Source organism: Nanorana parkeri, unplaced genomic scaffold, assembly GCF_000935625.1.
Source record: "Nanorana parkeri isolate BGI_ZX_2015 unplaced genomic scaffold, ASM93562v1 scaffold38, whole genome shotgun sequence".
Classification (NCBI taxonomy): Eukaryota; Metazoa; Chordata; class Amphibia; order Anura; family Dicroglossidae; genus Nanorana; species Nanorana parkeri.
The window spans coordinates 2,850,292-2,864,261 of NW_017306306.1; the positions used below are offsets into that span (position 1 = coordinate 2,850,292).

The window sequence follows — 13,970 nt, forward strand, 5'->3', positions numbered from 1 at the left end:
ACTGGATATATGTACATTTCTCAATTAATTATCTTTTTTTGGGGATTTTACATCTCCATCTGCGCAATTTCTAAAAGAGTACACCACATGCACCCTTAGAAAAAAACTGAAATCCAACCCAGCCCAGTTGACTTACCATAAGACGAACTGTTGAAGAGTTCAATGTTGAAGAAAACATAGTCCCCTTTGGTCAGTCCTTGTCGATGTGCAGCCAACATAATTGATCTGACCGTGTCGCTGCTGGCACACATTATAACCACTGAAGAGAAAGAAAGAAAACAATGGCAAAGTCAATGAAGTATGAAATTACACTGTGTGTATAAACTTAATACATATCTGTTGAAAATATTACATTGCCAAGTAGAAGAGTTGTCACAGACTGTATGGTGAATCTCACATACAAATTTAAAGTGAAGGTGATAGGTCCACCAAATTGTATAAACTGGCATTACTGGTAAATTGTCTTTAGATTAGTTATTGTGTGCCTGAGGAGGAGCCTGCATACTAAGCCAAGGCAGTACACTGTACCTTGACATTTCTCTATATTAGGATTAGGAGCTTTGTGCTACCTCCAACTGGTGCTAAGCTGTTCCCTCCTATTCCATAGTCCAATACCAGAACCACAGTAACCAGCAGAGACTATGGTATCTGATAGTTGAATAACAGGGTGTTAAGGGTTTAGTACTGGGAGATCCCAGCTTGGACAGAGGTTGAGGACCGGTAAACAATCTGAGCCAGGGGTCTCTTCAGGCACAAAAGAACTAGACAAGCACAAGTACCATCAGGCACAACAGAGTGTCTACCTCGGTCAAGGAATGTTGGGCCACAATGATGATATGAAGGCCCTTTAAAAAAAGCTAATGGGCATCTTTAGGTCAAATCGCTTGACAGCTTCCTATATACAGTATCTTGAAAACAAGAAAATAAGCCATTCAGATATAACAAATTGTGAAAGTACCAAAAACCTGGATTTTAAAATCTGATCATGTCATCCTGCTTTCTAGGTCAAAAGATCCAGCGTAGGTGGAGGAATTGATGACTAAAGTTAGTGTCATGTACATGATAGATGACATTGATCTTTTGTGGGCTAGGGAAAAGGAAAGGTTGCCTTATAGCAGCGGTTCACAACCTGTGGGTCGCGACCCCATTGGGGGTCGAATGACAATTTGCCAGGGGTCGCCGGGTGTCTCCTGCTATTAGATAGCGGCTCCCGAAAAGGTTTAATCTGCTCGATCAAGCAGAGTAAACCTTTCCCTGCGATCGTTTTTAAAAAAATTATTATAAGGGGTCCTGGCCCTAGAAATGTTGAGAACCACTGACTTATAGAATGTTTTTTTTTAGTGACAGGTTTACTTTAAGGCAGGGGAAGCAGATAAAATATACTTTGGGGGTCTTGCTTAGGAGATCAACTAATTTACATATAACAGCATGGCTTCTGTAGTGCAAAACTTGGGGGGCCACCAAAACTGAACAACTGAACAACCAGGTATACAGCCATGCTGCACTGTCTAAACAGAACTAGATCTGGAACAGTGGCAGCTGTTTGTAATGTACATTTGCCCAGTCTGAAGGCTGTAAGCTTATTGTATGCTGGCATGTCCTAATTAAGCAGCAGTGAGGCCGGGACAAGCACAACGAAGGCATTCATGCCGATAAATATCATTTTATGTAAATAGCAGACGGCTTGTTTGTCTGTTGCACATTCCATGTAAATGAGGTGTTGGGGGGGCCGAGCTCTCATCTCACTACACTACTGGTCATATTACTGTGCCGTGATTTACTGCCTCCACTTGAAATATCCTCTGCCTATAGTAAACAGGATATATCAAAATAAATGCAGAGTACAGGGATGACTTTGGAATTAATGTGAACACAAATGTGACCTTCTAGCTTTAACCCAAACACCCATTTATTGCCAGAGAGTAAGATACTGATGTGTGCTTGTGAAATTGCACGGACAATGTATAGAACAGAACCCCAGAAAGATATAAAGAATGCAAAGTACTGCAGCTCTGTATTCATTAATAGGTCATTGCAAGAGTAATAATGCAGCTAATACAGCTACAACCACCTTAAGCATGATGGTTAATACATCATTAATGTCAACTGTTTATGTTTATGATACACGTTGGTTTAGCAAACTAAACATAGTTTCTTTGAACCAAACTCCAACAAATATTTGCTAAATATACAAAAGGCATGTATATCTTAACTTGAGCCTTGCTGTGCTTTGTGCACTTCTTCTAGATCTGTGCAGTAATCCAGTGTGAAACTTTGCCTCTATGCAGAAACTTCCTGTAATAAAGACCAGTCACTGCTGCTCTCTTTCCTTGTGCAGGGTGACTGGTCTTGTATCCGCCCCCTTCCTGTAGTTTTCTGCAGGCAGTCTGTAGTGGGTGGGGCCTATTGGGTCCCCCCACAGCTCGGATCTCCGCACAGGCTATGTACAGCATAAAAGGGATGCTACTCTTACAAAAGTATTATCTGAGTATAGAAAGGCATTTGGTGCACACAAAGTAGATTTATATCCTTTGTGGCAATTGAGCAATATGTTTAAATTAAAGTTTTTGCCTGGAGTTTAGCTTTAAGGCTTAGCTCACTCCCATACAGCTGTTTGCTGCCCATGCACAGGAGTATACAGTGCTGTGAAGGGGCTGAATGTATGATGTATGCCGAGTGCTGCAGATGTCACAAACAAGATGGGGGCACCCAGCAGCTATCAAAGGACAATTTGGGCCATGGCAATGGAGAGGCTTCTGGGGCATCTGGGGATCATATCAATAAGGTATGCAAGTAACTGAACATCTTTATTGCAGCCAGCAAAAAGAAAGGAGACAGGGTCTCTTTAAGACTGTGATTTCCCACTAGAAATAATTGTAATGTAACTCCTATACAATCTAATCAATTATCTTCTTTAAATATTAAAATGTGGGAACAATTTGACAACTGACTCAGTGACTCCGTTTCCCCTTTTGCTCAAATGCGGAGTGCTGAAATTAGCTCTCCAGTCCATTAAAAAGCTAACGGCATAAACATAAGCTGAGCCATTTAACATTTTAGAAACATAATGATGCTGTCATGGTGGACAAGATGGTCAGTCTAATCCCTGAGTAATATACATTCCAGAACTACCAATCAGAAGTCTCATACAAGCAAAGCAATACTTTGGCATTTCCAAATAATTGATCTGGAAATTATCGTTAGATGAAACCAGCATGTGCCCCTGGCATCTAAAGATTAACTAAAATATGTTCGTGCATAGAAAATCCCAGTAGAGGCAGCCATGCGGAATACCTAAAACAAACAAGACTGCACTGGGCTTTATATGTGGTTTGCATGTACTGAAGATGTCATATACCTGTTAAGTGAAAACACGTGGGCTCATTATGTAATATTTTCTAACACAATGTTTCCAATATATTATGGTGCTATGGTAAAAAAAACAAAAAACAAGCCTCCTAGACAGTGTAAAAAAATACCCAATAAAATGCCGGCAGGGCTCCAAGGAAATGTATGCACATAACTTTGTTCAACAGGACGTTTGGGTAATCTACCATCCTATTTGTAAAACTGCAACAACGCTGACCACTCTTGATCTCTATAAATCGGGAACCGATCAGAATAGCATGGAGCTTACATGAGGTTTTGTTAATAAACAAACCTTGCAGGCTGCAGATGTCAGTGGATGTCTTTCTCTATGCACTTGTTGTCTACAGAGAACAACAGTTTATAAATAAGACAGTACTTTTAAGACAGATGTATAGCCAGAAAAATTAATTTGCCAGGTAGGGTCTTAGGTAGAACAGACTTTTTGGCAGCCTGCACTCGGGAGGGACTGGGGATTTTATTAAAAGACAACAATGGTAACGTTTTCATCTGGATTGGGGCTGAAGGTAAGTATAGGTCTAGGCTGCCTGCACTCAGGAGGGATTTGGGCTGAAGGTAGGTAAAGGCCCAGGCTGATTGCACTCAGGAGGGATTGGTGGTTTTATTAAAGTAAAACTAAGGTAAAGTTGTCATTTGGATCGGGGGTTGAAGAAAAGTATAGGTCCAGGTTGCCTGCACTCAGGAGGGATTGGGGGTTTTATTAAAGGACAACAAAGGTTAAGTTGTCAGTTGGATTAGGGGCTGAAGGCAAGTATAGGCCCAGGCTGCCTGCACTCAAGAAGCACCGGGGGTTTTATTAAAGGACAACAAAGGTAAAGTTGTCATTTGGATCAGGGCTGAAGGCAAGTATAGCCCACTAAGCCCAGGCCGCCTGCAGTCAGGATTGATTGGGGGTTTTATTAAAGGAGTGCAAGGGTAAAGTTGTAATTTAAGGGACACCCAAGTACAGTTCACTCTAGGGAGGTTTTTACTTTCTTGCATTTTTCTTTATGATAAAGCCATATCCACCTGAGTGTAGATGGGGTGAAAAATATACTGTTCAAGTACATCCTTTATTTTCTTTATACTTTGCTTGTCCCTGCCCGACAGATCTAAACTAATCCAGCGGCCTAAACAGCAGAGAGGCCTTATTTGTTTTGTTTGACATCAACCCTGAAGTGAGATTGTGCATCAGGGGAAGAAACCAATGGAACAGACGTTTAGTGCTGAACATGCATAATGTTCATTATTTGGATACAGGTGTATTTTAAAATTATACCAACAGACCATATTCTATTCCGTAAACCCATTAACAGAGCATGTCGGCACCTTAACTCTAGTTAACTGGGAACTGCGGATAAAACAGGTTAAACAGTCAAAACTCAAACCAACACACTAAAGCTCTATCTATTAAGGTCATTTTAATAATGAGCACTACAAAGCGTGATACAGTTGCCTGGCATTCTTTATACTCGGAGTTATCATGAAATCTAAACCTTCACAGACCAGTTAATTGTTTGGCCATGGAGAACCTACTTTTGTAGAATGCCGGGCTCCAGAATTCTTCCAACAACAACCTCTGCTATTGTTCTGATTGCCATGAAACACAGCTTGTTCCCTTGCTTGAAACTGAGCCATTATCAAATGGGCCTTAGTCAATAAAGAGTTTTGCTGTAGGCAATCTGGGAACTTTCTCATGAATGGGGTCAACAGAAGCTTAATTAATGGGGCTTTACATACATTTAATCAATAGAGAATACTTTGCCTCATTGTCTCCTATGTCATGTAATAGCCATGAACTTGTGTTTATACTTAACCCTACAGCTTTTTCAGTCACTGTGTAGACACAAGGTCATTCCTATGGTTTTTCACTGGTTGTATTGTATAGGACTATAATAACTAGGCCACTTGTCCTTTTTTTATAATACACTACTAACCGATACCAATACAGACAAAAGCAGTTAATCCCTAAAATAATTAAATGTTTCCCAATTTGTTGGGACAATTCTAGTTTTAGAAGTCCCTGGAAATATCCCTGGTTTATAAGCTGTCCAACTGTACTATAAAATATATATTTTCCACAATTTATGATTATTTGAGAAATGCTAATATTTTGTTGGATTCTAGACTTACAATACAATATTTGGTGTCTTTCAGATGGTCTCTGCTGAGGGTTCTTGTGTGCATGACATTAAAGCAAAGTAGGTGAGTCAGAAGCTCTACCTGAGCACTAATTCTCTTCTTAGCAGAAATCATGTGACCAATGCCTCAGCACTGGTCATGTGACCATGGCAAGCAGGAAGAAGAATTGAAATGATTCAAGGATAAAGGTGTTTTATCATGTAACTGTTTAGTAGTAGGTGGAGTCTGGTAGTCTGAGCTACCAGGCTATGTATGGCTTCTTGAAAACAAGCACTAATACTAATTAATAAAAATAATCATAATAATAATAATAGGAAAAACTTGCGATTACTGGGCTCAAGACTGCATTTAACATTAGGCAAAGTAAGTTTGCTCCATTAGGCAGCAGAGAAGAAGAGGCATAAGAGGCCACACATTTCTGCATCAGTTTAAATACAGTGGCGTAGTGGTTAACGCTTCTGTCTTGCAGCACTGGGGGTCCCTGGTTCAAATCCTGACCAGGTCACTAGCTACAAGGAGTTTGCATGTTCTCCCTAAGCTTGTCTGGGTTTCCTCCCACAGTCCAAAGGCATGCTGGAAGGTAAATTGGCTCCTGTCTAAATTGGCCCTGTATGTATGCATGTGAGATAGGGACCTTAGATTGTAAGCTCCATGAGGGCAGGGACTGATGTGAATGTACACTATGTAAAAGCGCTGCGTAAATTGTCTGCGCTATATATTATTATAGTGTACATTCACACCTGTAATAAATAAATAAATAAATAAAATACAATCATCTCAGGGGTAGGCAAACTTTGGCCCTCCAGCTGTGGTGAAACTGCAAAACCCTTTAGGCATTGCAAGACTATGACAGCCACAGGGATGGCTTCCAGAGGCAGATGCATGATGGAAATTCTAGCTACACCACAGCTAGAGGGATGAGGTTTGACTACCTCCACATTGTCACAATATATTGCTAAAGTGAGTTGCCTTTGGGCAACATAGGTGTCCCTACAGGCTTCAGCGATGGAAATCCAGCCCTGATTGGGCCATTCTTGCACTGCAAAGGTGCGATAGCAACCACCTTGGGCAGTCTTTATCTCTGTATCACACAGGGGTATTTTTTTAACCAACGGGAAAATGTGTCTGAATGCAGCCTAAAGGGTTTTGTAGTTTCACCACAGCTGGAGGGCCAAAGTTAGCTTTTCTCAGACAGAGATCTGACTATGACTGGCATTGCTCCACCTGCTACAGTGGTAGTGATTCCGCTCATCTTATTTATTGATAATAATAACAATACACTATATTTCCAGCACAATGAATAGGACCTGTGCAAACCCAGGAAGTCAAACACAGAGGTCTTAACAACTGGGTCCCTAAAAAACAAGAATTCTGCCAAAACATGCATTGGATTTGCAATATCATTCACAAATATATTGTGTAACAAAGATTGTTTGTAACTGCCGAGAATGGCCTCAATAGGCAGATGGGCTCCGCCTCCTCCTAGCAAACTGGACAAACAGAATCAGCAGGTGACTCAGCCTATCAAACTCCATCTACTAACCCTTTAAATCCAAAATGTTCATGTTGTGAATCCCTTAAAAAAATATATATACACTGAGTGTCCAGATTATTATGACCACCTGATGTTTGTAGGCAAATTATCTATAATTAGTTATAATTTTGCGCTGAAGTTGCTAGAGGGACAGACCATTATAAATAGGGAAGCAGGTTGTTTACCACGACAGTAGAAGTGATTTGTTTCTGAAGATATGGATAAACAACGCGATTTAACAGCCTTTGAATGTAGGATGATTGTTGGCGCTCGGAGCTATCCAGAGCTGAGATTTGCACAGCTTTACCACACATTACAGCCCTGTCTGGCAGGGCAAGAGACGTGATTTTTCTCTGCTGCAGTTACCTAACACTTACAGGTCTCGTCCCTCCCCCAACCTGTGATTGGACTTTGAAATGAGAATCAGTCTGTCACTCTTATGCTCAAATCAGCAGTTCCTTGTTAGCACATGAGGAATGCAACACAACTGATTGGCTCCATGTGCTGCGTCAGGGCTGTACAGGGCCAGCAAGAGGCAGACAGTGGCATCACAAGTGTGGTGCGGGCCGCACCCAGGTGACAGTCATTTTGGTGTCACCCCCTCTAAAAAGTCGGGCACTCGGTCATGGACTGAGAGACCGACAGTGTCAGGAGAGAGGAGGGGACCTGGAGGCATACCTCATCCCGCCGGGTGAACGTCTTCTCCTCTCTGCCGGCGCCCATCACCATGTGCTATGACGTCAAGGCGGGGTGTCTTCCTGTCTCCGCTCCGGGTGACACCCGGCCTCGGGACGCCCCTGTACCAGGTCATAGTCAGGTACTCACACTGCTTGCATTTAAAAATACATTTGATGAATACACGGCTGCATTCATTTGTGTCTTTTATATCTGCCTGGAGGTAAGCTTCAGTGTTTGGTTAGAGTTTACCTTAAATGTTGCACACCTTGTACTACTAATTTGGAAAAGTTCCTCCCTTCACTTTGACCTACTTATGTTAGTAGCCTGAATCATTATTAACAAGAATCTAATTAAGAGACCTCAATCATTGTGCCAGAAAGTACGGGAACTTCAAGTTCTCACCATCCACACATCATTACGGCTTTGGAGGACTCCGGCAACAGACTAGGCAGACAGAGTTTTTGGCAACATCACTTAGCGTTTTGATATTAATAGACAACTACATGTATGTAATGCTGAGCAACATGTAAAGATGCAGCAAACTAGGGATGCACAGATACTTTTCGAGTACCAGTGCAGATACTTGGCATTTTCATGAGAACTACCAGGGTGGCAGCGGTTGCAGCAGGGACCTGGCTCTGGCGCTCCAGCACTGTCCTGAAATCATTAGTCGATATTGTTTCAGAAAAACTGTCACATGACAATAAACAAAAATTTATCAGTACTCGTACTTGTAAGTACTCGGCAAGTACCAGTACTCGTACTCGCAAAACTGGTATCTGTGCATCTCTTTATTTATATTTATAAAAACAAAATCATACATTAAAACAGAGATGTACAAATCCCAGGAGCTCAGTGTGCTCCTTGCAAATGACAGCTGCCTCCTAATTTTTGAATTTTTCTCTAGTCTAGTCTTGGAGCTCAAAAGTATCGGTACATGTACTCATACTTGTACCGAGTACTGTACTTGGTATCTGTGCAACCCTACAGCAAACCATAGCAACCACTTGTATTCCAGACACACCAACAAAGAAACCAATGTTTATTTAATAGACGTAAATAAAGGAGATGTCTGGTATGAACTAAACAGAGGTTTTCAACATTGTTGGGAATTCTCAGGCTGCATTATTATGGTGTTGTTAAGGGCACATATAACAGATGCCTCTTATCTGGAAGTGACAGGTACACTGAACATAAGCCAAAATATTGGGAAGCAAAAAAAAATGTCTGCAAAAGCTTTGGTGCTGCCTTACAACAAGTGGAAGAGCTTTCTGATCCATGAAAGCGTGACATCATCCACCCCTTCTCTCAATCTCATCCAATCAGAGAACGCCTTCTATTCCTTGAAAGAAACATGCAACGATGCAGCAAACCATAGCAACCACTTGTATTCAAGGTGACTGATGACCAACAAAGAAACAAATGTTTATTTAATAGATGTAAATAAAGGAGATGTTTCCAGATAAGAGGCATCTGTCATATGTGCCATTAACAACAGCATAAAAATGCAGCCTGAGAATTCCTAAGGATATCGAAAACCTCTGTTTCTGATCCATGAAAGCGTGGCATCATCCACCCCTTCTCTCCATCTCATCCAATCAGAGAACGCCTTTTATTCCTTGAAAAAAAAAATACAAAGCATCTCTGAATGACGCCGGTACCGAGCGAGCGATTCCTTGTGTGCAGTTTGTAGAAGGTAAGCTGCTGGAGCCACACCTGAAAGATCGCAGGTATTTCTGTATAAAGCGCAGACTACTACAGTGAATTTCAGCATTCCCAGCACCACGCCGAATATCAGATATGGATACTTACATGGAGCCAAGCTGGTAGGTTTGCCAAAAAGATATTTCCCGGAGTTCTGCGTTTATTTGAATTGTCTTTGTCTACAGTGAGAAGATGATTTCTCTCACTTCCTGTCGCAGTGGGGCTGGTCACCAAGACAGGAAGTGAGGGGAATGTCCCCAGTGTAAATTAGTCACCAGCACTCTGAAGTCCAGTTTATCATTCCATCTTTATTTGACGTTCAGATAGAAATGGCATCACATGCGTGTTCATGGTACATGCATGTAAAAACCATGTCTATCTGAATGTCAAATAAAGATGGAATGATAAACTGGACCTTGGAGCGTTGGTGACTAATTTCCAATACTTGGCACCATGTGTCGACATTCACAGGTCATTTAAGCACCCACAAAGGTATATTATTTGGGATTTCCGTTTGGAGCGAGGAGGGATACTTGCTATTTCCCCAGCGCGGTGCCGGAAAGCAATAAAAACCTGGCATAGGCTTCTCACTCAATCCAGAATTCAAAATAAGATAAGGCCTGCAGAGGTTGTGCGAAAGGCCATCCATTGCCATTGCTTCAACTAAGGGTGTAACAGTTCTTTGCCCAATTGAATGGCTTGGGTTCTGTAGTTCTCTACAAATCTGGTGGTCCCCCAGAAGGTAGAAGTCACACCAATTGAGAAGTCTTGAGAAGAACTAGTTGAGTTGATAAGGGTGCCAAACTTCTTGAGAGCCCAAAGTAGTTTAATATTTTCACATATGACAATGAGGAAAGCAAGAAGCAGCCAAAGCATTTCAGGGGTCAAAAATCCCCCTTCCTCAGGGCCTGAATGCGGTACCATATGACTATTGGACTCAAAATAAAAAGCTTCTGGTTACGTGAATCTGTATTTGTAAATCTATAGAAGCAGCAAGTCAAAAGTGTCAGTATCAGTGACAGAAACAATATGGCTTATATACTTTAGGTACAGGGAATAATGTGGTGGGAATATTAGCTGCAGAGGGAGTTATAGGAGTTGTGCATGTTAAACCTGGAGCCAGAATGGTATGGGATTGAAGCTCAGCAGCTTGGTTCCTATTTTACACTGAAGTCCATGTGTGCCCAGCTACACCATTCCTCCCAACTGTCCCTCATTTAATGTGACTGTCCCTCTTTTGGGCCAAATTCCTCTTTTTGGTCTGATGTACCGATGTCTATCTTATCTCTTAATTTTCTTGTTTGATATTTGGGAAAAGCCAGTATAAAGAAAAAGTAATAATTCACAAAAAGCAATACTGGGTTTAACCAATAATTTGTGAAATATATATTCTTAAAGGTCCGCATAGTTGGGGGCGTGGCAGGTATATGTCTTTTGCCTAACACATTATGCCAGAAGGTGTCTCTCAATCTCATTTGCAGTTAAGCGGTATGGCTACACCAATGATTACACTTTAATATACATAGTTGTTCAACAAATGCTTGCTTCAGGCCACTTTCCTCATAGGGCATAGCGGGTACTTCCACATGCCTACATATCATTTCAGATACTGCTCTGGTACAAAGCAGGAAGCATGACCAATGTTGATAAGAACACAGTAGATGTTCCTGTGATAGGGGAACAGGTCAGACCACTGGAGACAGTCTGCTACTGAAGTGGAACGGTCACACGATGGCAGAGTCAGGTAAGTAGGAATGTGCTTTGGAGGTGAATGGGTGGAACGGAGCACAGTTCTTGGATTTGTAAGATATCATATTGCTGCACCTTTAAAGTGTTTGTTGGGGCAAAATAAAAGATACATGCTCAGTTCATGTCTGTGGTACATGCACATTTCCCCATGTTTTATCACTTCAACATTCTGTAAGTACAGAAAAATGCCTCTTCATATGCCGGAAACCCTGTGTGCTCCTAACGTTCATTTTGGGCAGACAACACAGTGTCTCTAATGCATGGGAAATCTTAAACAGTGATGCCAGCCCTGCATGCTCGACTACAGAACCCACCCCTCTCTGTCCTACTCCACATTCATATATTTATTTCCCAGCAAAACAGTATATTAACAGTACTGCTACCTTGATTCCATAGAGCCTGCCCACGCACTGCATGTAGGTAAAGGGCTCTTGGCAGATGTACTTCTCTTGGATATGCCTATGCCAAAAGAACTAAGCTTCAAGCAGCTGCCCCTACAAAGATTTGGGGAGCGGAAATAGTTTTTCATTACAGGAACAAGATAACAGAAAAAATAATGCTGGGACAGGCTCTATAGCAGGGGTGGGCAAACTCCAGCCCTCCAGCTGTGGCGCAACTACAAACTCCAGTAGGCATTGCAAGAATCTGACAACCAAAGGCATGACTCCCAAAGGCTTATGTATGATAGGATTTGAAGTTTCACCACAGCTGGAAGGCTGGATTTAGGTTTGCCTATCCCTGATCTAGAGTGTAAGAGAGAAATGTTTGGGGGCATATCTGGGTAATGCCTGAACATACCCTTTAGAAGGACTAGGTTCCCTCCAGAGCACGCTTGCTCTTAATTTCTCAATGTATTCATTACTATATATGTCACAGTTTGGGAGCTCGGATAGTTTAGGAGGAAGGCATCGCACTGAAGTGCATTGCTGTGACTGTGTGGCTACAGCTATATTTGCAAAAAATCCCTCTGATTTTAATTGAAATGTTGGACACAGTTAACAAATGTTTTCTGCGCCCACTAGCTGGATCAAGTGCAAGGGAATTTTTGTATTGTTGAATATTTGGAGAAAGGTCTCCTTTGTTTCTGATCTTCAGGAAACTTCTTTTTTCGGCAGTTGTGTAATAACAGGATTATTCTCTATGGGAAAACGGAAAAGTCTAATAATCAATTGCAGAGGTTTTTTTTAGCTTACTGGAAGAACTTAACAGCCACCAGTAAGTATTTTTGTGTCAGTTTTAGTCAGTACACGTTAAGCTATCATTATGAAGCTTAACAGAAAATACTGAATTTGTACTGTATGTGTTTTTTTTATTTATCCTGCTGGTCCATTCTTATTTCAATAACTGTATTAGTATGTCAATAGTATAGACAGCTGCTGAGATAATAGGTCAAGCCAGTGGTTCTCAACCTTTTTTCAGCCACAACAACCTTAAAAAGTATGAAAAATCTGGAGGCACCCCAGTCTAAAATGTAAGGGGGTACACAGGCAAAAACAAACAAATAAGTGGGGTTCCTCCCTTTGCATTGAAGTCCTCCCTTCAAATCAGAGTACCCCCTTCACATCAGAGTCCCCATTTACACTATAATCTCCCTTCTTTTACACCATAACCCTCCCCTTTAACATCAGGGCCCCCCTTTACATTAAAAGCCCCCTTTTCATATTGGAATCTCCCTTTTACATCAGAGTTCCCCCTTCAGAGTCCTACCATTGTAACATTTTGAGGCACCCCGGTGTGCCGCAGCACCCTGGTTGGGAAAGGCTGGGTTAAGCTACCAGCCATACTTAAAAGGCAGAAAGCTTTGCACCTTACAATGTAATGCACATGTCTTCCCTGCAGGTCACATAGTCACCTGTCCCCAATCCAGTGAACTATTTTCGATCAAGCCACTTGTCAAAATTTCCTCGAGAAAGACCATGCATGCAGTGTCTCAATTCAATCCCATGACGCATTCATACACCACAGTCGAGCAAAACAGGTATTCTACTGCTAGCAAAAATAGGTGTAGGTACCTAGAGGTCACTTTCCATATCTAAAGCAGCTTGGAATGCCCCCTCTACTCCCCAAAAGCCAGGTAATTCTCCCCCTCCGACACATTCCCATTGGCAAGTACTATAAGTCAGATAACATGTATAAAGCACTGGTTCATTGGTAAAGAAGCCGGGGCAGGAAGGTCAGACTCTGTCTCCTGGCAGGGGCAGGGAGGTGATTTCTCACATTTGTCAGGGGGCATAGGAACCTTTCCCATGTCTATTTTAACATAAGTGTCATGACACTTAGAGAAGGCAAAATATCATGACCTCATCTTCTTATCATCCTTTCCCTTTTTCCATACATGTACACAGTTTTAATCCACTGGCTCCATCCTCAATGAATATCTGCTGCAACTCTCTGTTAATGGTGGTGCCTGCTGTCTAGCTCCCTTGTCAACTCCTCCCATGCTCACCTCCAGGACCTCTCTAGAGTCTCTCCCATCCTGTGGAACGGCCTACTTCAACCTTTTCGGCTATCCCTTATTCGGTCTGCCTTTAAGTGATCCCTGAAGAATCACCTCATCAGGGAAGCCTATCCCTCTTCAACCTAACCGCTAGACTGTTACTTTCTCAAACAACTCAAACCCACACAGCTACCACTTTTTGTATCACTTGTCCCTCCCTTTTAGATTGTAAGCTCTCATGGGCAGAGCCCTCCTTACCATCTTGCCTTAAATTGTATGGTATCTATAATGTCTTCCTTGTATTGTGAAGCGCTGTATAATTATAATAAGAATAATAACCTCCTGGAAGAGGCAGGAAGG

General features: G+C 41.8%; 1 protein-coding gene across 2 annotated transcripts in view; it reads right to left on the reverse strand.

Annotated features, from left to right (window-relative positions):
- Window positions 1-13,970, reverse strand: part of NPR3 (natriuretic peptide receptor 3) — a 93,354-nt gene that overhangs the window by 63,779 nt on the left and 15,605 nt on the right. For both annotated transcript variants that reach the window (XM_018570350.1, XM_018570342.1), the window contains exon 2: window positions 137-259. In XM_018570350.1, coding sequence (XP_018425852.1) covers window positions 137-259 — 123 coding nt within the window. The remainder of the gene's footprint in view (window positions 1-136; window positions 260-13,970) is intronic.